Source organism: Chelonoidis abingdonii, chromosome 13, assembly GCF_003597395.2.
Source record: "Chelonoidis abingdonii isolate Lonesome George chromosome 13, CheloAbing_2.0, whole genome shotgun sequence".
In the NCBI taxonomy this organism is placed as follows: Eukaryota; Metazoa; Chordata; order Testudines; family Testudinidae; genus Chelonoidis; species Chelonoidis abingdonii.
The window spans coordinates 26,665,816-26,691,402 of NC_133781.1; the positions used below are offsets into that span (position 1 = coordinate 26,665,816).

The window sequence follows — 25,587 nt, forward strand, 5'->3', positions numbered from 1 at the left end:
AATATCAATAGCACTTCACAAACATTAAGGACTCCTCACAGTTTACATACAGAGATGGGCTCGAACTGTGACATTCAGCTCTAGATTGGGATCTAGCTCTGAAATTCTCCAAAGTTTGGTGGGGCCAGTTTTTCCAATTAATCTGTTACAGAAAGCCACTTGTGTAATGAAGCTGAGATCTCCAAAGGATTTGAACCAGGGAGCTGCTTTGGGTCTGTCTCTTATACCTGTAAGCAGATCTAACCTATTATTTTTTTTAAATGTGAGAAATAGTAAGAAAGTAAGAGAAACCTAAAAGAAAAAACACTGAGGCAGGTTGTCGAGGGCTTGAAAAGTGACTGAAAGCATTAGCAGCTTGGGATGATAAGAGTCACATGCATGTTATACTCCAATTCTTGGAGCATTTAGATTTGTAGGGTATAACATAAATGGCTCCAATGGAATTAAACAAGAGATGAAATTTCAGCCTAAACATTCTCAAGCAATTGCAACAAAGGTAATGTTCCTATTGACATAGAAATCAGCCGACTAAGGACTAACATTCATTTCTTATTTTCTTGGTCTTTTTACATTACAAGTGGCATGCATAAGCCTACCTGAATTTTGAGAACTTGAGCAATTCCTTGGAAGCTTTAACCATACACAACTAACAAATCCAAACAGCGAATCTCAGAGGATAAAGAGATCTGAAATTGTTTTATGAATGTTTTAAAAAGCAACTGAGACATTCATAACAGATACTGAATCACTAATTACACCCTGCAGCTTTAAACAAGATGCTAGCAACAATGTCGTTTCTAGCTGTATAGTTGATGTTATTTCTAGGATGCCCACCACCTTGGTATTTAGGCTTCCACAAAGGAATGCTTAATTCTGAGAATTCACTCCCCCTTGATACAATAATGCCTGAATTTGTTGACTATCAGACCACTTTGCAAAGTCTAAGTATTTTTCTGGGCTTCTCCAGTGGATCTGGCCTGTGGCGATGGGTGGTGGGCCAGCTGGTTGATTGGGAGACTTCTTATTTTGGAAAGTCTTGTGAGTGCACATTGTCCTTTTTTGAATCAATTCTGGTACAATTTAGATAGCTTAGTGGTTTGTGCATTGGTCTGCTAAATCCAGGGTTGTGAGCTCAATCCTTGAGGGGGGCACTTAGGGATCTGGGACAAAATCAGTACTTGGTCCGCTAGTGAAGGCAGGGGGCTGGACTCAATGACTTTTCAGGGTCCCTTCCAGATCTGTGAGATAGGAATATCTTCATATAGTGCTGTGCAGACTTCCCTACAGCTCTGCAAATGCAGTTGCAGCATGACCCACCCTATGCCTGCTATATCGGAGATTAACCTATGGTGGGGTGTCTTCTCCTCTCCTCCCAGACAAAGGATGAAGCTGCTCAATTAATTTCCATTAGAACCAATGGAGGATAAGAACACCGGAGAGGAAGACTGTAAGATCCCAGTGCTGATGTCCTTAACACTGCTTACAGACCTAGTATCTGATCTATACTTGGTCCTGAGCCTGGCACCCAGCCCCCTACCTCTCAGCCTACCAAGGCCCAAATGTGGGATGCAATCTATGACAAAGTCAAAAACAGAGACAAAATTATACATGCAGCAAATGCACAGTGGCATAGGCGTCCTTTGGTGTGAGTGACTCTGCCTACAGCCTGAGCTACAGGAGTCTAAATTTCTGATGTTAATGATTCAGATGGGGCACTGAAGTGAGACACAGCAGGCCTAGACTCCATGACACACAGGTACGTCAAGCCTGAACCAAGCACTTAGGGCCTGGACTTGTCTCAGCCGACATCCAGTCCAGTCTGCCTATACTCGGCCACAAGACTCACACCTGGTGCAGGCTCAGCCAACTAATGCCCCTCAGTGACCGTTCCCAGCCCTAGTTCCCAGGGCCTATATCTAACCCTGGCACAACTCAGCTTGCCTCTAATGTCCCTACTAGGACTCAGCCCCTACTAGGCCCTCAAAACCCATATTGAGCTCAGCCCACGCCTGGTTCCCAGACCCCATATCTAGTCCCAGCCCAGCCTAGCTCTCGTCCCCAGCCCATGTTTGGATCTCAGGGCCTGTACCCTCAGGGTCAGTGCTTAGCCAAGGCCATGCCTGGGACATGGGCCCTGTGCCCAGCTTGTCCCTCATCCCCAGCCCAGTATCTCAGGGGCTAATATCCAGCCCCAATCCTCATCCCAAGCCCAGCCCGGTCTTCATGTTCCACGCCCTGACCACGGCCCTTGGGGCTCGTACCGAGCCCGGATCCGGGGCCCTGTGCCCAGCCTGGCCTGCCGGTGCCTGGCCCTTGGGGCTCGTACCGAGCCCGGATCCGGGGCCCTGTTCCCAGACTAGCTGGGCCCGTGCCTGGCCCTTGGGGCTCGTACCCAGCCCGGATCCGGGGCCCTGTGCCCAGACTAGCTGGGCCCGTGCATGGCCCTTGGGGCTCGTACTTAGCCCTGCCCAGATGCAGGGCCCTGTGCCCAGCACGTGCCCCGCCCGGCTCCAGCCCGCGCCGCCCATCACGTCCCCTTCCCAGGCAGCGGCGGCAGCGCCCCGGGGGAGGCCGGGGCCGGGCGGGCGGGGCGGGGCGCAGCGCTCCTTAAAGGAGAGGAGGAGGCTGGGCAAGGCAGACCCCTGAGGGAGGGGAGGGCAGGGCAGGTTTGGCCCCTTTCAGGGGAGGCCGGGGCGGGGCTGGTTGCGGAGCCTTTTCAGAGGGAGGAGAGCGGGGAGGAAAGAACGCGGCGCCGTAGTCCCTTTAAGCAGGAGGCGACGAATGTGTCGGCGGCTCCTTTAAGACGCTGACGGAGCTGTGCGTCCCCTTTAAGGTTGCCGGGGCGACGGCTTGCAGTGAGAGCGAGGCGCATTGACGTCAGGTTGGCAGGCGATTGGCTAAGGTAGCTGGTTTCCGGTGGGATCCGCCGCCGCCGAGATCACCAGCGAGGCCGGAGTCCGGGTCGCGGGTGAGAGAGGCCGAGGGAGCCGCCCGGACCCCGCGGTGAGTGCGGGCCCCGCGAGGCTTCTGGGCGGGAGCAGGCCCCGGGACAGGCCCCGCGGGGGAGCACGTCCGGAGCGGCGGGAGCCCCGGGTCCGTGGGCGAAGAGGCGGGACACGGGTGGGGATGCTGGGGCAGGTGGCGTGGAAGGCCCGGAGGGAGAGGAGACAGGGCGCTGGTGGCCGAGGAAGGCCGCGGGGGAGCGCAGGGCACTGACGGGGCAGGGGAGGGGGGCGCTGGTGGCGGAGCGGTCTAGGGTGTAGGGGGAGGAGGGTAGAGCACTGGGGGGAGGTATGACCTGGCGGGAGGGCGAGGAGGGCCCGGAGTGGGGGAGGAGGGCAGGGCACTGGTGGGGCCCCCAGGAGGTGGGGGAGGAGGGCAGGGCCTTGGTTTGGGGGGGGGAGGGTTGAGACCTGGGGGAGGATGAGCTGGGAGCAGTATAGTGGAGATACGGTGTTATGGCCCTGTGTGGGAGCATGAGAACTGGAGGAGGTTTGCTGTGCTGGCGGGGTGCGTGTGTGTGTTTTGCATGGGGTGGGCGTGGGGAAATCTTCATGCCCTGCGCACCCGTGCAGAAAGAGGAGGTTTAACTTTATTGACATGCACCCCTGAATGTGAATCCTGCCTTAGCTGATTCCTGGGAGAGGGTGCTACCTCCTGCAGGGAATCCGACTTGGCAGGTTTACCTTTTCCACCTGAATTGCAGGGGTCTCAAGTTGAGGTAATTTGAAAGGAGTTTCCTTTATGTGCTGCACCAAATCCACCCAGTAAACCACAGATCTGCCAAGTTTTGCTTCACTGAAAGTGAGACGGTATTATAGCAAAATGTTTAGGTTTTCAGGGTTTACATTGGACTTTAAAACATTAAAAATCCATCACCTTTCTTAGAAGGATTTTTGCAAAGATTTTCAATGAGACTTCAAATTTCACTTATTTAAGTCTTTCTTCTTCAGACTGGTGCTGCTTATAAATCCAAAACTAATCTCAGAATGAGGGAATCTTTCTCAGAAATGGATGAGGCTAATATTTCAGCTGCTGTTTGTGGGGATTCCTTCACCCCATGTGAGGAGCTTATTTTGTGGTTTGAATATATTCTGGTTGTTCTTCGCATCAGGATTCCATGTAGAGGCTTCAATTTTGGCACTGGAGGTTGAACTAAAAATTAGAGATGGGATTAAGGTCCAAAATTTGGATCAGGATTTATAATTCCCTGTAGTATGGGGTTGTTTGGGTTCTCATAGCGAAGTCATTGCAATTGTGTATGGTGGCTTTTTAAATACATCTTGATTGTTACAAAATGTAGAAAGTTCAATGGAAAAAATAGGGCTGGCTTGGTTGCTTGATATGTACTCTATTGGCATTGTTTTTTCACGATAGTCTCTTTGAGCCGCTAGCGACTCATGTTTGCTGTCTATTTGCATCATGATGCTTTTTCCATAGACTCTAATTTGCAGGCTGTCATGGAGCCACAAATTTACTCTTGGACATTTAATTAGGCTACTTATTGACCTTCAGCCTGCAGGTTGACAAAACAGAAGGGGTAACTATAGAACTTTCAGGCAACCTTTCCTCAGCGTAAACCTGGTGTGTGTTGCATAAACGCTACAATGTAGCTGCTTCTCTACATACTTTTGTTGAGATAAGTGACCAGAATGCAACCTGTTTGAAGTGTTGTCTGTTCTAAATTAGCTTTAGTCCTCCTATAATCTCTAGTAGCACATTTCAAAGGAGCATAGTTAGTTATATTGACTCTATTGCTGCGTGTGCTATGTTTGTCAATCTCGTGCCTAAATGGAAAAAGCATGTGTAATAGGACTGTAGCACTTGGATTTTTGCAGTGACTGTTAAGTAGCATGTTTAATATCTGATTTTCTGTCTAATTTGTTTTCCCTCCCAAAAGCAGATATTGGGATCAGCACACTGCATTATAAATTCTCTACGTATCCAGAGCTGTCCCAATCTGTGCCCCAGGTAACTTTCTTTACATGTGTTTTTTATGTAAATGCCTTTTTAAACATATTTTTACTTTAGCCTTTTCTCTGTTAACCTTTTTTTGAGAGCAACTTGCATAAATAAAAATGGATAAAGTAACACGAAAATTTTCATGCACTGGAAGTTATGCTACTAATAAATTGTATTAAGATCTGGCATTATATGTATTGTTTTGAAAACTGATAGTTCTAATTACTGTGAGCATACTTCAGAATTAGTGTTTTAGTCTAATTGTCACCCCATTTTCTTTACTTTGAAGTAAAGAGCATCTCCGTTGGGCAAACATCTGTATTTCCATGGCTTTTATTAGCTGTCCAGGGAGCTGACTTTTGCTGTTACCTTAACAAATGTCACCATACTTCAAATATTTTTAAAACTTGCCTCTGTGGTGTGAGAGGGACCTCACTGGGGCAGGAAATCTGGGCTGTAACTGACAGCCTATGCCCATATGACTCCATGTCTTTCAGAATGCTCAGGGGGCCAGGGTTGCTGAGTTTCATTCAGCTGGGGAGTGGGGTTAGGGACTGCGAGGGGAACATCTGCTCCTGTTGGGCCTGTGGGAATTTCTGTAGAGCAACCCAAGGTTCCCACTTCTTCCCAGATGCCAAATACATCACTTCTCTGCATTGCTGGGCCAGAGCATAGACTTGGGAATTGAACATTTATTTTAATTACTAGCCCTGCAGATAAGTTAGGGGTTTTTTAAAGCAAGATCACTGCAACAAAAGTTAATATGAAGCATAGCTAGGCAGCACGTCAGCTGGATCATCTTAGTTCTCTATGTAGTTCATGTAACCTTTTTTTTTTTCCTTAAACATCAGCAATGGCAGCCTCTAGCAGCAACACCAGCGAGGAGGAGCGTAGCCTCAGAGAATGTGAACTCTATGTCCAAAAACACAACATCCAGCAGCTTCTGAAGGACTGCATTGTACAGCTATGTACAGTCCGACCCGAGAGACCCATGGGATTCCTCAGGGAATATTTTGAAAGATTGGAGAAGGTAAAAATAAATCTGCGGAGCGGGGGGGAGAATGCATTTATTTACAGTCTCTCTCTTAGTTTCTTGAAGACTGAGATTCAGATTTGACCAATATTTTTTATTAATAGTTTAAGTTTGAAACTGAAACAAAGTATTTGTTTGGAAAAGAAAGTGTCCTTTCTATAGCTAAATGCCAGTTGCTCACTAGTGAAAAGCGTCCCTATAGCAACCAAAAGTATGCCCATATGATGGGGGGAGAGAAACTAGTACGGAAACCGATTCAAGTTAGCTACTGAAAATAAAATCTGTCAGTTTGGTACTGGGGTCAAGAGGTGGGACATAGGGCCTGATTTATGATGACCTAAATTATTAAATTTATTATGTACAACCCCAAAGTATTTTAGTGATGGATGTTCAATTTTTATATTGAGGCTAATTAATTTTCTATAGTGAGTTGCAGATTTAATATTGGTGAGGGGGAAAAATAGTAATCCTAGCCAGACTTGTTCACTGAGAATTAACATTTGGTGACTTTCCTCTTGTACTTCAGCTGAGACTTGTATCCACATTTCAAATACGTAAACTTGTCTTTGCTTTCTGTCCTGAACTCGGTGTTTCTGTTAAATGGTTGGTACATTCTGTCCCAGAGGTGAGCTAAATGATTCTTGCACACACCTTGTGTAAAGTACTCTGGGATCCTTGTGCATGGAAAGCACTATGTAAATATGATCCTCACATTCCAGTGCCCACTTTTGCAATGAAGACTAGCTCCATTGAGTGATTATTTCATATATCTATTTCTTATCTCTGAACATCTTTACAATAGCATTTTTATGTAAGCTGTGATTAAGGGCAAAACTTGGTGTAACTGATCTTTTCTACCAGCATATTTATATCTAGTACTTTTCTGTTGCTGGTTACTATCTATGATACTCTGCATCTGCAAACCAATAGTCTTTGGTAAGTACTGTGGTTGCTATTGCTGTCACTTCACCTTATAGTCTGTTGCAGGCACTCTTGTTATATGGATTTACAGAATCTATATATCAAGGTTCCTTCCCCACTCTGGACTTTATAGTACAGATATGAGGACCTGCATGTGAACTCCTAAGCTGAATTACCAGCTTAGATCTGGTTTTGCTGCCATCACTCCCAAATACTAGCTCCCTTCTCTGGATAGTCTTGAGAGACTTCTTCACCAAGCTTCTGGTGAACACCGATCGAACCCCTTGGATCTTAACACAAGGAGAATTTAACCATCCCCCCTCCTTTCCCCCATCAATTCCTGGTGAGTCCAGATCCAATCCCCTTGGATCTTAAAACAAGGAAAAAACAATCAGGTTCTTAAAAAGAAGGCTTTTAATTAAAGAAAGAAAGGTAAAAATCATCTCTGTAAAATTAGGATGGAAAATAACTTTACAGGGTAGTCAGATTCATAGGGCCCAGAGGAACCCCCTCTAGCCTTAGGTTCAAAGTTACAGAAAACAGAGGTAAATCCTCTTAGCAAAAAGGAACATTTACAAGTTGAGAAAACAAAGATAAAACTGACACGCCTTGCCAGGCTGTTACTTACAAGTTTGAAATATGAGAGACAGGTTCAGAAAGATTTGGAGAGCATGGATTGATGTCTGGTCCCTCTTAGTCCCAATAGTGAACAACCCCAAAACAAAGAGCACACAAACAAAAGCCTTCCCTCCACCAAGATTTGAAAAGATCTTGTCCACTTATTGGTCCTTGGGGTCAGGTGTCAGCCAGGTTACCTGAGCTTCTTAACCCTTTACAGGTAAAAGGATTGTGGTGTTTCTGGCCAGGAGGGATTTTATAGTATTGTACACAGGAGATCCCTTCCCTTCATAGTTATGACACCATATGTAATATTTTTCTCCTTATTTGAATTCACTTTTGCTAATAGTTTTTCCCCTCTGTACTTCAATCTGTAGAATAGCATAGGTCAAACAGCAAACAAACTGTGGCATCTTCCTTATGATTCCATCATGCAGACCACTGTTTAGTTATTGGATCCTTCAGGGAATGCTGCAGATTTTAATACAATCTCTACTATTGGGCACAATATCTGAAGAAAAACATCCCTTCTTTTATGGCCAAGAATTGAGATAATCTTCTGTCCAATTTCCTACATTTTTAACCTGAATGTATAGTTCCATCTTCAAGAACAGTCTCCATAAAAAAATGCCTTTAGCAAACTATCCAACTTCTGTAAAGTTCACTAATTGTCAGTGTGGGGTTTGAGTTACTCTAATCACAAATAGATCCTAAATTCTGCATTTCAGCACTTTTTAGTGTAACTGTTTTGAATATTGCAAAATAATTACCTTTTTAGTGCATTTAGTTCACAGTATATAGCTAGAATAACTACTGGGATGTAAAAGGGGAGAAGAGACATGTTTCTGTGTAGTAGGCTAACATGCAGTGAATGTAATATTTAATATGGCAAAAGAAGCTCAAATTTCTTTTTAGTAAGACAACATGTCCTGCTAGCTCTGTACTTAAGTGTATGTATTTGTCCAGGTTGAAATAACTAAGGTTTTTTTGTTTCAAATGTAGTAAGCTGTATTCACTCAGTCCAAGCCTGTCAGAAGGTTGAAAATAACAGTAGTTCAATATTTACATTTTCCCCCAAATGGATTTTTGTAAATTTCAGTAAAGGTCCTTCAATATTATCAAAGATAAATAACCATATATAATGTTAACTAACTCTAGTGCAATCTCTTTATTTTATTTATTTCTCTCTCTCTCTCTCTCTCTCTCTCTCTCTCGTTAATATCAAATGAAAGCATGATATGAATTTAACCACTTTGCTTGTCTTGAAGTCCATTTTTATATGCAAACTTGTATTTAAAAAACAAAAATTGCACTCTTTCCTCTAACTAGTTTCATCCATGGGGCCCACGGATTCTAAACTTGGTCTTAGTCTAACCAGGTGTCATAACGCCTAAATAGCTATCAAATAACAGATCAGCAAAGTCTAGTGCAGGATGTCCTCTGACATCTGTGGCTGAAGAGCACAAGTGCTAAGCACTATTATTAATTGCCTCCAACTTCTGGATGAGTGAAGAGACTTGCAAAGGAATGTGGCCTTTGGACCTTTAAGTTCTGTTTTGTCAGAGATGCATCTTGACCTGTCTGTTGATATACCCCTGTAACCCTGTTAAATGGGGGAAGATAGAGGCTGCTGTGGCAATATGGACAAAAAACATACTAGTAAGAAACATTACTTTAAATATTGAGGCTAAACATATAACTGAAGTAAAGATCACTGTTCAGCTCTTCCTTTCTGTAGTTCTGTATTTCTGATTACCTCTTCCACATGATGTATCTGTAACCATGATTCATTATTTTGTCTTAAAAAATTAGCTTCCATCTGTTTGAAAAAAATCATTTTTGAAACCTCTACCTAGATATGTATTAAATTCCTGCATCCAACTTATTTATAGGAATTATAGCCTTTTTTCGTCCTTTAAAGTAATTTGGTGAAGAATGCTTCCATATGAACCAAACTACTACACTTTAAATAAAATGTCCATGTAGTTGGTCTGCCCGTGGCAGACCAAGACCTTTTGTGTGTGTTCTACTCTGCAAACATGTGACTGACTTAACACCAGTGAAGAATAATAAGTTACTAGCTACACAGTACTGTGCCTGGCCTCATACTCTGGCTTATGAACTGTAGAAGCTTAGTGTAGATAATGCAAAGGTCACTACTACAGTCGGTTAGGTAATTGTTAAAAAATGGGCATAACTGTCCATGGGGATAAGTACACTTTAAAAAAAAAAAATAAGACTTTCAATATATAACTGTGTAATACAAAAAAGATTTAAATTGTCCTGTTCCCCTGTGCTGTGCCATGCTCCCCCCTTCTCAAACGTTCTCCCATGCTTAGGAATTGCAGGGCATTTGACACAGTGAGTGACTTGTGTACAAAACACGGGCACAATGAGGTTATTTCCCTTAAATTCACCTTGCTGTTGTGGATATAAAAGATCTTTTAACATTCCTTGTTTTAGTATTAAGCCATCAGATGCTAACTTTTTTCTCAGATGTCTAGAGTGGCATGCTGGTTTGCTACTGTCCGTTAGAAGTACAAACTGCACGGAAGCAGTGGAGACTGAGTCACTTAATGAGGTTTGGGTTCAGAAGTATTTAAAATATCTAACTGTGCAGTCCAATAGTTCTGAAACTGAAAGAGTACTTCCTATAATGGCCTATTAAAAAATGTTAGTCTTGTCCCTAGATAGAACTCTACCTTCAGAATACTTACACACTCTCTCTGTGTGTGCTATATATAATACACATTATACAGACTCATCACATTTTCTAGATATTTGGTCAATAACTGTTAAATGTTTGCTTGACTGTCCACAGTAAAATGCTCTAAGTTGTCTCTAATGCCATAATTTTTTGTGACCTGATGGTGTAAACAGTTAAGACCCCAGTCCTGGAAGCTGTCAGAGCAGCTTGCAAGATCAGGGTCCAAGTCAGCAAATGACACCTTGGTACAGTCTTAATGCACAAGTTGCCGTCACTGATAAAATTGTCTTCCTGTTTTGGAGGAATGTGACATCCCTGTAATTATAAAGGCTATCGCAGCTAGATATTGGTCAGAAACGTTTTGCATGGGGACTGGCAAGAGAATAATCATATAAACTGAGGGAGAAAAGTGGAGTTTTTGACCTATTATCACAAATTGTGGTTAGACTGTAAACTCCCTGGGACAAGGACTGCCATTTACTACGTTTGTACAGGGCCTAGTACAGTGGCTCTCTGCTCTACAGTAGCACCTAAAGGTCTTAACTGGTATAAATGACTTAACACTTGAAACTATAAAAGGGATACTAATTAAAATACGCTGCTGTCTGGTATAACACTTTTGATCGCTGTAAGAGAGTAATTTAGCAAGATACATTTCTACCTCTTCAGTTTTATTTAGTAAATTTGAAAACATTTAGTGTATAGTTAGTTTCACTGTGTCCCTTGTATCATAAGTCAGTTACCCTATTGTTTGATTGGACCTTTCACATGGGAGAGAAATCATATTTTAAAAAAAGAACATGCATGTTGAATGACAAGATTTGGAAGGGTAATTTGGGTTGGACGGTGTATTACTTTCAGTACTCCTAACTCTTAAACTTACTGGACTTAAAGTTGTGTTCCTCCTGATATGTCTATAGTATTGGAACAAATAGAGTGGATGTTGTGTCACAGAGATAAATAGATATAATTTAAAAACAACTTTCTGTGTATATTCTGAGTTTGTGTGGTATGGCCATCCTTGGACGTGGGCTGTGGAAGATGAGTGAATGTTTGTAGATGTTGTCATATATGCCATAGAAGGGATGCAGTCAAATACTATAGTTTAAACCCAACCCTTATGTCATTGAACTATTTTTAACAAAACCTGAGTGTAATGGACTCTTCCCTAAAAATAGAAAGAAGTTTAAATATCTCCCAGCTCTTTGAAACATCACACAATATTTCATTCCTGCATGAGAAGCAGGAAGTGAAATTGACTAAACAGGCCAGTGGAGTTTCTTTGGCCAGCAAAGAAGCATAAAATGTAAACTCGCTGTAATGTTTATCTGATTTTTCTTTCCAGAGCACTCTGGTTATACATAGCATTTAAGTGGCATTGCATGTATATCCGGAGTGGAGGATGGCAGCCAAGCAGAACACTGCCTGGCGGTACATGGGAGGGGAGAGTTTGGTCAAGGACATTAGATCAGAGCCTGCAATTAAAAGTGGCCTGGGATCCAGGCACAGCAGATAGTTCCTCAGTTTTTAAGGTCTTATCTCAAAGTTCCATACCAAAATGCTTGGGAAAACTTAGCTGAAGCTGTCATGATTTTAAATACTTTGGTTCCACTTTTGGTTCTAGCAATATCAAATCTGCTACTTAATTCATTGTCTACACTGCAGCTAGCAGTGTGATTATTGCAGCATTGGTGTTGGCTTGAGCCAGCCACACGAGTGCAGGTCCAGGACATCAGACAGGCATGGACTCTCTCTCAGCTAGTCTGAGCCACCACCAGTGTGGCAACGTCCACACTGCTATTTTTGGTGCGCTAGCTTGAGCTGAGCTAGTGTAGTCTTTATACCTGCACTGGGAATAGCACCTCCTACCTCCAGTGTAGACCTACCCCGAGTCAACTTCTTCAGTGCAGATATGTTGTACTTAAAGTACTGCACAGGATCTTTTCAGGGAGGATAAGGCAAAGCACCACATTTATTGGTAATACATGTATCAATCAACACCACATCATATGCATATGATATATATTAAACTCATGCGCGCACATGCGCACACACACACACACACAAGCACACTCCATCATGGTGGTGGTGTTACTAACTAGTTGCTCCCCTTAACTTCACTGGCCAGGTGAGTTAGATGGGGGTGGGCTGGAGCTTCTGTTGATCCGGATCAATGTTCTGATGTTGACAAGACGAGACCCAGGATCCTCTGCAAGACACCGCACGTTTACAGCAACTGCCCTCTCATGCAAATCTATACCAGATGCAAAATCTGTGTCAGTTGGTCATCGGTGGTGCTTCCTTCTGGGTGTTGTCTTAATGCTGCCACATTTATTTTCAAAGAGGATGTTTTCAAAAAAGGTGCTCGCTTCTAACCCCCAAGGCCATCAGTGTGTCTGATCTTCTTATAGAGCCCACTTGACAAGTTCTGTTGTTCTTAGATCTGGCTTCCATCCCCTCCAACCCTTGCAGTTGTCTGGAGGTGCTTGCCTTCCATGCCTTGCTCATTCACACCTCATTCATTCAACAAGGCAACTGATGAAAAGGGGGAGATCATCTTCTACTCCTCCTGAAAAGACATTTTTCTTCCACCTTAACTATCCTTAGAGGCTATAACATTATACCAAGGCTCAATAGAAAGTTTATGTATAAGGATTTGATACAGAGTTCCTATATCAAAGGACTTGATATCAAGTTCTATGAAAATAGAGGTGTTATATGGGAAGACTTAATACAAGGTTATATGAAGAGGCATAATACAAAGTCATGTGAAAATGATAGTTATGTGAAGATGCTTAATACAGAGATTTATCTACATATAGAGAAACCAGTATTCTGGGTGACTGACTAGCTAGATTTAACTTTATTTCAGTTCTGATAGTCTGGTGTCTCTCACTCAACTTGACAAATGATCAGTATGGGGGGGGAAAAAAACCCTCTTATAAAAGCTAACAAATCTGTGGCTTGGAATGTAAATATCCATCCAATAACTCATTTATGTTTCTGTTAAAATAACCGAAGGTTATTAAATACCTGCTTTGGTCAATGATTTGACCTTGTTTTCTAGCTGCTTCTATAACATGGTTTTCTGGGTAACTGCTCTTCTGTCTTTAAAAGCAAAAAAACCCGGAACAACTCAGTCCAGGGAAAAACTACTGGGCTTACTTATTGAATTCATCCTATGCAAGCGGCAGTACTTAAAAGGTGGAGTTCCTCCATTGCGTGTTGGTTACGTCATGAGAGTGGGGTGAAAGTGCCAGTTTGTTTTAATAAGGGAAATATATTTTTGAATGACTCGTGTCTGTTGTGCTGCTGTGTTTTAAAGCAGCATTACTGTTATAGAAGTGTCTTCCCATCTGCCATGGTATGAGATTAATAATAGAGAGGAATCTCTTATGTTGGCAGACTGAACTGGAATGTGATATGTAACTGCATTTTTACCCTTGGATTATGTGACACGGAAACATCTCCTTCCTGTTTAGGAGGAAGCAAAACAGTTGTTGAATCAACAGAAATCTGGATCACGTTCAGACTCGCGTGAGGATGAAATCTCCCCTCCTCCACCTATGAACCCTGTGGTGAAGGGCCGAAGAAGACGTGGGGCCATCAGTGCAGAAGTCTACACAGAAGAGGATGCTGCATCTTACGTTAGAAAGGTGGCCTATACTTTAACCATTCCCAAGCCCATGCAAATCTAATCTTTGGTCATATCTAGGCCTCTCTGTTATCTAAGGGGCATATTGATGTCCTCTGTGTGTTGCCCCAGTGATGTTACATAAATGCATACCAAACCACTGCAGCTTTGTGCATGAGTTCTGGATAGTACCCAGCTGGTGTGGCCTTGCTAACCCACATAGGTCTACAAAGCAGTCATGCCGAGCCAGGCATGTTTACTCTGGGTTGTAGGCTGTGATGCATGGTAACAAGGCTTTGGTTTCACTTGAGCCATTCCCACATCTAGACAAATCACATCCTGTTCTGCTGTCTTGCTCCATAAAATCTTTGGATATGTTTCCTCTTGTTTCTTGTCTCTGGCAGAATTTCAGTACAGTGCACCATTATGGTGGAGCAGCTTTCTTCCATCTTTTATGGGTATATTACTACTTGTTTTGAGCAAACCCAGGTCAAAACAGATCCTTGGGGTCTGCGGGAGAAATTGCAAACTTCAGCATGGAATTGTATAGTTAACCTTAAGAGATCATTTATGCTATTTTCTTTATACTGAATCAAACAGATCTTAAAAAAAGTGATGAGCTTTTCCTCTTCTTTCTACAGCACTTAAAACAAAAAATGAGGCCATGCAAAATGTTGGCTAATGTTTTATTGCGGTAATTGGATTCATTTAGTTGGCCAACTCGGTGCAAAGATATTTTTTCTTCAACATTTATAATCGGAGTTACTCTAGTTTTGATTATGCTCTAGGTTATTCCTAAAGATTACAAGACTATGGCTGCTTTGGCTAAGGCAATTGAGAAGAATGTGCTATTTGCCCATCTTGATGATAACGAAAGAAGGTAGGAGCTAATCTCTTAATCTGGTTCTACTTTGCTAATAGTATGATTTCACTGTTGCTTTTTTAAAGCTTTTAGTGTTTTTTAAAGAACAAACATGCAAAACTGAACAGCTTTATGGGAGCAGTCAGTCCAGAGAGGTCAATAACTGGAGAAATCCTGAAGAAACTACTGACATTTGAGAGAGAAACACATGTGCATATAACAGGCAACCAAACTGTTGATAACTTTGAAAAATCTCTTCCAGTGACATCTTTGATGCTATGTTCCCAGTCACCTACATTGCAGGCGAGACTGTGATCCAGCAAGGTACGTGACAGTGCTTGCATTGATAACGAAACAATTTGTAGCTTGTGAGAAGATTTTGGATCTATGGGTTTGTTGTTCTGCTCTTATGGCTGTAAGAACATTTGTTGGTAGACGCTGCTTGCTTGTTTTTTATGTGAACCACAACTTACTTTGGGGTGGGGGGGAAGGAGAGTGGTGTCACTGCAGGTAGTCCCTGTCTGAATCAGCAACTTAAACTCTTTTGATGGTTCTGTAGTGAATTTACTGGGGAGAGGTAAGGCTGTTGCTCTCTTTCATAACAGCGCAGGTGTCCCTGGCACAGGTAGAATGAGGAAATGCGTCTGTATTGACAAATTTTTCCAGCATAAAATAGGCAGTTCCCTTTTTTTTTTAGCCCTATTGGGGCATCTTTTGGCAGGCGTGGTGCTGAGGGTTAATGTATTAAACCCCCAACTGCCTTTTTACTATTCCTCTGCCATTTTTTTTTTATAAAACATGAATCACTTTACAGCTTTTTTTGCAACTGAATTTTGTATCTGTTTTTTTTCTTTAGGTGATGAAGGAGATAACTTCTATGTTGTCGATCAAGGAGAAATGGATGTAAGGTTTAGTAATGGCTGAGACTTTAATTGTATTAACTGTGACTGTATCCACCTCTGCAGAAATACTAGTAACCTCTTGAGGCCTTTCTTAATTTCTCATTTTCACATAATTTTTTCTCTGGCAGAACTGTTCTGTTATCCATTCTTCTGGGATATTCCTTTAGAACAGGATCCTTCTCAAGAAAGCTTATTTTGTCTGTTACTCTTTGATCCTTTTGAGCAGCTCTGTGGATGGGACTGCCCAACTGTGCAGAATATGAACACATCCTATATTGTGCGACTCCAAATGAACAGTTTGCATGCTGACAATATTTCATGCTATGTGAGCACAGAAACAAAGGGAGAGAGAGTATTCTGGGGTAATCCAGTGATTGATTTGTTTTGTCAAAGTCCAACTTTCTTGGTCAAGGTATAGTCAAGGTCCAGACTCCAGAGACAAAAATAACAGTAATGCTAATAATAAGTAAATAGACTTTTGCAGTCCATTCAAAAGCATCTGGCCCACCTATTGACTACCCCTGAAGTATACTCCTATAGTTGAGGCACAGGACTAGTAAAGATAGACCTGGGCTTTATTCCAGTTTTTGCCATAACCTCTTGTGATCTTTTCTCTGTTTCCCCAGCTGTAAAACTGAGTTAATACTTCACAGGTCTATCAAGTTCTGAGACTTAAGTTCACAATCCTTGGATGAAAAATGGAATATACCTATGAAGTAGTATTATGATAGTACATACAAAGACAGTCCTTTCCCCAAAGTCTTTGAAATCTCATTATAACCTGGAAATGGTGTCTCATTCATGCTTAAATAATCTCCAGTCTTTCAGGGGTGATCTAAACTAGAATATTTCCCTGTGTAATATAGTTTAGGACAGAATAAGAGGAAATTTTAAAGTATCTTTGTGGCCAGTTGTTTGTCCTTATTGACCAATGTGTGTTTTCTTTCAGGTATATGTGAACAACGAATGGGCAACCAACGTTGGTGAAGGTGGCAGCTTTGGAGAACTTGCCCTTATTTATGGAACACCCAGAGCAGCAACTGTCAAAGCAAAAACAAATGTGAAATTGTGGGGTATTGACAGAGACAGCTATAGAAGAATCCTTATGGCAAGTTCTTTTTTTCTTGTTTTGAATGTATGGGTTGTGCAGTTAATTCAAGGTAGCATATTTACTCAACAGAAACGTCTTTTTGTGACCTTGAGTGATCATTCCAGTTACTCCTGGTCACTAGGCCCTCTGTCTGCATTGTACTGCAGAGGGACTCATATCAAAAAGAATCGTCAAACTCGTTTAGGTCATGACTAGTAACAATGCTGTCATTCACACAGATTTTGTGTGCGTCTGGCGAGAAGGGGAGGGAAAGATTTTGAGTGTCTTGTTAGGCCAAGACAAATCTTAAATTACAAATGCAGTGTTTAAATATAAGCACAGATACCATAATAATCAATCTGCTATAACAGTGATTTATTGCTCTTGTTGGACTTTGATTCTCCTACTCTCTTAGCCTGCCACTTTGCTGGTCTGTGTTTAAATAGTCATAAGTGACTACAGTCAACCATGCAGCCTAGAATAAACATGAGGCTGATCCAGCAATCCTTACTCCTGCCAGTAGTCCCTTAAACTCCAGCATTATTACTCACATGAATAAGGGTTGCAGTATTGGGCTATAAATTATGTAAAGCATTGATCCATAATGGATATGGGCCAATCTATAACTCTTATCAAAGTTCATTACAAGAAGAATGCATTTTTTTGTTTTAAGTATTTAGGGACAGTATATTGTGCAAGCCTTTGCCTGAGTGCCTTCTGAGAGGTGCTGAGCACTCTCAGATCTCACTGAAGTCCGAGATTTGAAAGCACTGACACTTTGCAAATTTGGTCCCTTAAAACAGAATATATTAAGTCTTGTTGAATTGTGTGGCTTCTTTTTAGTGGCTTATCATTCACTTTCCTTTAAAACTACTACAAAATTATGAGTAGAAAATAAAAGCTTATCTTGGTGTTTGTCTGGATTTTTTTTAATAGGGCAGTACATTGAGAAAGAGAAAGATGTATGAAGAATTCCTTAGTAAAGTATCTATATTGGGTGAGTGAGAAGGTTTCACTTTAAAGTTTGATGTAATGGTGGATGTAGTGAGGTGGATACCCAGTTAAACCTCTAGTGGTAATCTGTTAAAACCAAGTCCATAGCGTGTGCTGCTTTTTTTTTTTTTTTTTTTTCCATAATCCTAAGGCAATGTCTACACTACACTTATGTCGGTGTAACTTATATTGCTCAGGGGTGTAAATAAGCCACCCCTCTGCTCCAAGCTGCATAAGTTTCATCAGCAGAAGTGCTGGTGTGGACAGTGTTATGTCAGCGGAAGAACTTCTCTTGCCTACATTGCTGCTGCGCTGTTGGGGGCGGATTATTTAGGTCGAGGGGAGCTCTCTTTCGTTTGGCTTAGAGTGGCTATACTGGAGAGCCGCTGTAAGTTCTCTAGTGTAGCCATATCCTAATACTATTATAATTAAGGTCTTGATTTTTACAAATGTGTACTACCAGAGAGAGAGTAATGTTTTGAGAGTGGGAACAGAGATTGCATGATGCATACTAAAGCCTTTGTTGACTTTGTTTAGAATCTCTGGACAAGTGGGAGCGTCTCACTGTAGCTGATGCCTTGGAACCGGTACAGTTTGAGGATGGACAGAAAATTGTGGTCCAGGGAGAACCAGGAGATGAGTTCTTTATTATCTTAGAGGTAAGTGAATGTTACTTCTGCTTAGTATGTTGAGTTACACAAAACTAAACATCTGGTTCTAGGAATTTATTTTATTCTCCTTGTCTGTAAAATTCTGAGAATGATGTGACTAAAACTTACACTTTTGGGAGCCCAGGCAAGGTGAATGTAAACTTGCTTTGCTGTTTTTACAAATGGCACTTGCAAGAGAGTGAGGTAGCTGGTCTAGTCCATAAATCAACCCACTCAAGTACCTGCTAGTGGAGGGAATTGGAAACCCTAGATATCCTCTTTTGGAGGGTGTAAAACTATTCTGGGCCTGTAGCTGAAGGTGTTCTGGTATGTGCTATAGTGCATCTCTAAGCAAGCATCTCCAGAAACTGCCTTGCTAGTTTCATAATATATGAACCACAATATTTCCAAGGACCTTCTTTTTTTTTTTTTTTAAAGTTGTCTTGATAATCCATAGTATCGCCCTCTCAGACCTGCACTATTTCCCTAATTCCTCTGAATACAGAGGAATAGATCAGGAGATGGCTAGTAATGTTTCTTGTTACTGGTTCCATTATCTCTTGAGTGTTTCCTGCTAGTCAAATTATAAGATGCCTGTAAAGTAACAAAGAAGACAGTAGGAATTCTATGACGCATATAAGTACCATCCTAAGGGGATTTAAAGATGAGACCCAGAGGACCCTTGTTTTAATATGAATGGATAGTGACATGTGAAGTGTGTAATGGGGTTTTTAATGGATAAGACACTTCCTGTATGACACACTGCAGTGAAGCTGAGTTCTTGTGAAAGTTAAGATGTTTCAAATGATATTGGCAAACTTCTTTTACTAATTGATTAAAGGGCACAGCTGCGGTGTTACAGCGGAGGTCGGAGAATGAAGAATTTGTTGAAGTAGGCAGACTGGCACCTTCTGATTATTTTGGTGAGTTACATTGCTGCAGGTGTAATTGGCTGCACTGTTATTGTGTGTCTCCATAGCTGGGTGATATATCTCTCTTACTGTGGGTTAAGAGCGTGATAGTGGCAGGATGGGTTTGGTTATCTGCCAATTGTTTGAGAATATCTGTTTTGATTAACTTCTGTAACTACACTGATAATCCTTTGAGTACCATGTAAATGACTAAAAGCTCAGAAGTTCACGTATTGTGGAAAGGTGGTACCATCTCCTTTAGTTCCAAGGTCTCAGCCATCTTCCATTATGAAGACCTCTGTAGCCTCTGTATTTTTAGTTTAAAAATTGATACATTGATAGCAAAGGAAAATATTTAGTTGGATAGAATATAACATTTACTGATTTATGGAAAACTATGTAAATCAGCTTCAAACAAAGTCATGTACATACATTTTCTTCAGAAGGGCTTTAATGTGTATATATGTTGCATCTGTTAAGGTTGTGATGAAATATACATTTCTTTATATTTTAAGACTATTTTGTGGGTAATGTAAAATTAACTGTAAATTACTTTGCTTTTTGAAGGGACACTAACTTGATCATGTAGAGTGTTTTTTTTTTTTTTTGTTTTGTGTTTTGTTTTTTGTTTTTTTAAATCTGACTGACTTTTTTTGGGTCCAGGAATCTTTAAATAGTGTAGTAAATAGTTTTTGAATTGTGTCCGTTTTTGCTTTATTTTTAACTCCTCTGCTGAAGTTTAAAGAAATATCTTGGAATGGCTTCAGAGCAATGCAAAAAGTGCACAGGCCTTCTCTCCATCTCTTTTCCTTTTGTGCAGAAGCCTACCTATGGCCTATTCAGTTTTTCAGCTTTGCTGCTACTTTAATTAGCATTTAGCCTCTTGCAGAGCCTGAAGAACATGCAGAGGACTAGTAATATGCAGGGTCCTCAGGCAGATGCATGAAACTGGAAGTGCAACTTACTATCAAAAAAACCATTGAGGTTGAGTATATGCAAAGTAATCACGGGGGAAAAATGTCTATTTCCTCAAACTCTTCGCTTTAGTATTTGTAGGGGTTGCTGTAGCTACACGTAGGTACAGAATGTTCTGGTGGAAATAGAACTGCCAAGTTGAACGTGTCTCTGTTCTAGGTATTTAGGGTCTGTGATAGGTAACTGTGGTGTTACTTAACAACTGTAACAGGTTTTTGAAACAAAGCTTTTTGACTTTGTATTTTTTCTTAAATGGGAAGCTAGAGGTTTCCTGGTACAGGATCTCCGTTACCCTGCTGCCAAAGCATATCTAAACTAAGAGAACTGTTTATCTCTCAAATTAATAGTCATAGATTTCAGAGCTGGTTGTATTCAAATGGTGCTTTGTTGGTTTTTACATTTAAAAAGATGTCCTCTGATACCAGCTCCTACAATCCTTATGTTTTGATAAGATAAATAAACAGTCATTTCTATGACATGTTAATAACTATGCAGGTGCTTTACTGTAAACGGTTACTTCTTTGTTTACCACTCATTCACTAGCAAAATGACTTGGCCCTCCTATGAATAGTGAAATCTGTACAAATAGACAGTGCAGCAAACTGTCCTGAACACCCCAGAGTATCCCCCCTTTTTTTTTAAATACAAGTCTACCTTCCTAGACAGTATTCTTGAAGCAGCTGACTTGACAGTCCCTTCAATGGTTTCTAAACACTGATTTCATTTTTAATACAACTCTATTCACAGATCTTTCTGATCAGTGCTAAAAATCTGGGGTTATCTACTCTACACTCTTGTAGCAATTTTAAATAGTGTGGTAGCTACAGTTCTTTTAACCGTGTTCTCGCTTTGTCATCCCAGGTGAAATAGCTCTATTGATGAACCGTCCTCGTGCTGCCACAGTCGTTGCTCGTGGCCCATTGAAATGTGTAAAGCTTGACCGACCCCGATTTGAGCGTGTCCTGGGTCCGTGCTCGGATATTCTCAAACGAAACATCCAGCAGTACAACAGCTTTGTATCCCTGTCTGTCTGAAATTTTGCTCCCTCTCAAATACGTGCTTCACGAATGCAGACTGCTTTATTCCCTTGTGCAGAGCCACACGGCCACTGGCATTCGCAGCTTCCTGTCTGTTTAAAGAAAAATTGCTTTATCAAAGCACCATTTTTATTTTAGAGCATTAGTTCTGTGCTCTTTATCCCATTAAATAGAAAGAATTCTATGGAGACTTTTGCTGTTACTGCTTCTCTCTATGCAATGTCTAGTGTCCGAGTTGGGCCACCACTGCCTTGCTTTTTGGTGAAGAGGTCTCCTGGCACCAAGCTAATTGCCATAGAGTGAGGATGTAACAGTGGAGAGAGTTTTTTTTTTACAGATACTTTTCAAATTGTTCATATTTTTAGGTTATGGTCCTAATCTACTGTATTTTTTTTTTTTTTTCAAAGGAGAACTGCCCTTGTAATTGATCTACTCTAGATTTAAATTTTCTGGGTACTGTAATCCTCAGTTCAATCCTGAGGCGTCAGCTGCTGTTACAGCCGCAGTTGAAAGTTAGCAGTCGCTCTGTACCCTTGTACTGGTTCAAGATTGCTTGGTTATGTTTTGTCAGGTTTCATGTAAAAGCTTTTAAGGTTTATAGTTCTGGTCAACTGCTGCAGATATTACTTAGTTATCTGACCCTCACTGCAACTGATCTTTGCCTTTCTTGTTGTCAGCTGTGGATTCACCCCTCTAGATCATACTTGTTCATATCCATAGGCAAACTTTGGTTAAACTCTTACCTTCAGTCACTTGTCCTTAGACTGGCACAAGAATTGTACAACTACCCAGCTAGTGCCAAATAGTAATGTTTGTGCTCTGGATGCAGTGCAGGAATTGGAAGCGTACATTGTTTTGCCCTGTAACTTTTGCTTGCTACTTATTTCACAGTTGACTCTGTCCTTCAAAAGATTCTTTCCTCAGTTAACTCCTTGGTACCCGGGAAACTAATTTTGCCTGTTCACAACCAGCATCAGATGCAGGGTGGAACAACTACCCCAATGAGATGAATAGAGATGCTGGGGAGAATGAGGCAGAAAAAGTGAATGTTGGTTATTCCTGCTACTGTGTTGTTTTTAAGCGTGTATATATATTTTTAAACCAGCCAGAAGTTATTTTACCTTTTTAGTTTTCATTTTAAAGTTAGTCTGAACACAAATACTGCATCTTCTGTTTCCTGCCCAACTTTTCAGATTCACATGAGAAAATATTTTACATATTTTTGGAAACTGTTGCTGAGTCTTAAATGTATTTCAGTATTTACCAGCTTTGTGTTGTATTATTCTGTGCATACCAATATTACCCAACAAATTTTACTGAATTCCACAGTTCAATAATGTAGGCAACTTAAGGTTTCCTTTAAGCTGTAATTTATACAAACTAGACTAGGGTTGTAGTTGGGAGTGACAGCAAGCATTTTTGTATTCATTCTGCAACTGTTTCTAATGATGGATCCCTTCTTTTTTCCTTTCTGAGGTAATTGGACATGGTAGACTACTTTCCAGGCTTGTAGACATTTTAAAAAATGTTTGCTCATCAGACATAAATACAAAGTTGACGGTATCAGATCTTTGTGGTTTTAGGAGTATATCTACAAACTCCCTGTGCTTGGATTAATTGTGAAATGCTTGCATTGTGTGAACTATTTGTTTTTCAAAAGATCTTTGAGTGGAGGATTCCTATCAGTGCTCTACAGAAGTAAACAAAACTAGTTTTCTAAAACTATTTTCTTCAGTTTTCTGTCTAACTAGGTTTTTTCTTCATATATTTTAGTTACTTTGAAGCTTGATTTGATCCTTGTTGATGCACCAAAAAACAAACCCACACCTATGTAAACTAGTTAGAGCTCCACCAAAAAAATGCAGTTTTTATATAATGCTTTCTAATCAGGTTTCACTATTGCATCTTTTTAGCTTGCTGTTTACTCCCTTTTGTAGTTTTACCTACAAGATTAAGATAAACCAGCTGAGTCTGAGTTAAATATTAATCACAGTTATAGTTTTACCTTTGTGTGCAATTTAAATATGTTTGAAACCACAATTTGGCATAGTTTGCCTTAGCTAACATTCAGGGCTTTAGAAGTAATCTCTTGCTAGGCCACCTTTTAGCAAATTTATGAAGTCTACTGCCCTAGAGAGCTATAGTCAACCAGAGGACCATTTTTGTATTATCTGACTATATAAGTCTGATGTACTGTATGTGCTAATATATTATTATTCCTTTTGTTATAGATTGTCCTAATGGCAGGTAAAGCAATAAAAATGATTTAAATTCTTAAATGCAATCTGTCTTTTTCTCCCCCCCCCCTTGTATCTTATTTTGCTGTGGTGTTCAAGGATGAATTGTTAATGAGTTGTAGGAAGCTAAGTAGCTTAAAGCATTAGCTTTTTACCTCTGCAGACTTGAGTTCAAATCACCACTTAGCTCACAAATGAGAATTCCTTTCACAGCACTTACCCTGTAGTCTGTTTTTATAGCTAGCAAAGCTGTTCCTCTTGGACACATAACATCTTGGTGTGTGTGTGTGGGTTTTTTTTTTCTTGTAGCCCTGACCATTCTCAGTTGTCTGTCACAGGTATTTGGTGCACACAACAACTAATAGAATAAATGTTTGTAAAATCTGCATCTTGTGCCTCTTCTCCCTTCCCCTAATCTAGCTACTACTGACCTCGCTTTACCCCATTCAAGATAGCAAACTGTTGACCTGGTTTCCATTACTGGAGCTCATAAGCTTCTCTAAATTGTCCACTTCCATCTTGTACGTGACCTGAATGGAAACTTTGACTATATGGTGACTATATGTGCATGTCTTGTTGGGCACATGAAAAGAAATAAGAAAGGTGGGTGCGATTCTTAACTCACTCCTACTGATGTGTAAAGCGGAAGTAACACCATTGACAGCTGGAGACTCACTATGGGTGAGAGGAAAATCTGGTCTGTGTTCCCGATCTGGGATTGGTGGAGGTGGCTTCTGGGTAGTCAGCCAGGGGTGTTCCTATCTATTTTCCCTGGTGAAATCAGCAGCTGCTTGGAAGCCTCAGAGCACATTTAAGAGCAAGGGATCAGTCCTAATTCCTCCTGATAGATTTTCACTAAAATCACCAGTAGAGGGAGATCTGACTTTGGGAACATCAGACATGCATTGAAATAACTTCACTACATTGGAAGCTAAATCTCTCAAGTCCATTTATTTTAACCCATTCTCTGCTCTACTAGAATCAATCTAAAGGAGAGCAGGGAACCCCCACCATTATGCAGAGCTCTTTTGAGCACTGCTTGAAAATAGAGAACTAGTTAACTGCTTTATACAGAGTTGCTTTAGTAGAAAAGCTCAAAGTGGAAACATTGGATGGAATTAAGACTCAAACCAGGCACCTATTCTTTGGTTTCTTATCTTTATTACACTAAAATATTTGGAGGAATCTTTAATAAAAGACAAAACAAATCAAACTTCCTCAAACAGAAGAACAACTGGGGATCTGTCTCCCTAACCCAGAGTAGGGAAGCAAAGATTTATCACTAACTAATTGCCACAGAATCACTGAGAGGATGTTAGCTTTGCCAAAACATTTCTCTGATTACTCCAAAGGATAATTGCAGTCTGTTGTGGACTTGTTACAGTATGTTTAAAATAGCCAATTTAAAAATAATTCTGGAGTTGGGTAAATTTAAAGTACAGTGCCTTGGGGAGGGTAGGTGGGATGGGGACAGAGTTGATTAAGCTCAAGTTGAGGTTAATCTTCATTTTGCACCCATTATCAGTACTGAAAACTCACTGGCTTAAAATGGCAAACTTCAGCTAGCACCAAAATTCTAATGCTGAGGCAGCTTGCTGAAAGCTGGGTAAGAACTCAAGTTGAAATCCATGTGTCTTGTTTGTAAAGGCTTAATGCATCAAATGCGATCTGAGTCAAATTCTCAGCTGACAGGTGTCAAATGTTCTATCAGGCACACCACAAAATACAGTGGTGTTGATAATTTGACACAAATCATTGGAAAATAATTGTCAAGTTCTCAGCTGCTTTCATTGGGCTACTAAAAAAGCTCAGCTCCATCATTCTAGACACTTAAAAAATGGAACTAGTTGGTAAAGGTTCAATTAGCAAACTCTTTTTAAGCCTCATCCTAGGGAGGCAAGGGGAAAAGGACAGCTTATCTAAGGCCTTTTGAGGAGCTGGCATGTTTTGTGTTGGTCTCCAGTTCCTATGATATATTTTGATTCTCTCTAGCCACCTCTGCAGATTTCAATCTGTTGCTCGCTTCCACTGTGTTCTAATGGACTGCTTTACAAC

At 41.0% G+C, this 25,587-nt stretch overlaps 1 protein-coding gene across 7 annotated transcripts; it reads left to right on the forward strand.

Moving 5' to 3' along the window:
• Positions 1 to 2,555: 2,555 nt before the first annotated feature.
• On the forward strand, positions 2,556 to 23,574 carry PRKAR1A (protein kinase cAMP-dependent type I regulatory subunit alpha). Of its 7 annotated transcripts, none has more exons than XM_075071880.1 (13): positions 2,893 to 2,961; positions 3,707 to 3,812; positions 4,901 to 4,971; positions 5,814 to 5,992; positions 13,724 to 13,897; positions 14,664 to 14,755; positions 15,000 to 15,061; positions 15,594 to 15,640; positions 16,589 to 16,747; positions 17,666 to 17,726; positions 18,260 to 18,381; positions 19,214 to 19,295; positions 21,120 to 23,574. In XM_075071880.1, exons 4-13 carry the CDS (start codon positions 5,816 to 5,818, stop codon positions 21,290 to 21,292), a joined length of 1,149 nt encoding a protein of 382 aa, XP_074927981.1. In that variant the 5' UTR covers positions 2,893 to 2,961; positions 3,707 to 3,812; positions 4,901 to 4,971; positions 5,814 to 5,815; the 3' UTR covers positions 21,293 to 23,574. The 7 variants fall into 7 exon arrangements, with proteins under 7 accessions (XP_032653052.1, XP_032653055.1, XP_074927981.1 ...); XM_032797159.2 differs by having other exon boundaries at positions 2,907 to 3,003; XM_032797162.2 differs by having other exon boundaries at positions 2,907 to 3,003; positions 4,904 to 4,971.
• Positions 23,575 to 25,587: the final 2,013 nt, after the last annotated feature.

Coding starts and splice junctions, on each gene's coding strand:
- PRKAR1A (XM_032797161.2), top strand. CDS start 5,816: ATGGCAGCCTCTAGCAGCAACACCAGCGAGGAGGAGCGTAGCCTCAGA. Junction 17,727..18,259: donor TAGTAAAGTATCTATATTGG/GTGAGTGAGAAG, acceptor GACTTTGTTTAG/AATCTCTGGACAAGTGGGAG. Junction 19,296..21,119: donor GGCACCTTCTGATTATTTTG/GTGAGTTACATT, acceptor TTGTCATCCCAG/GTGAAATAGCTCTATTGATG.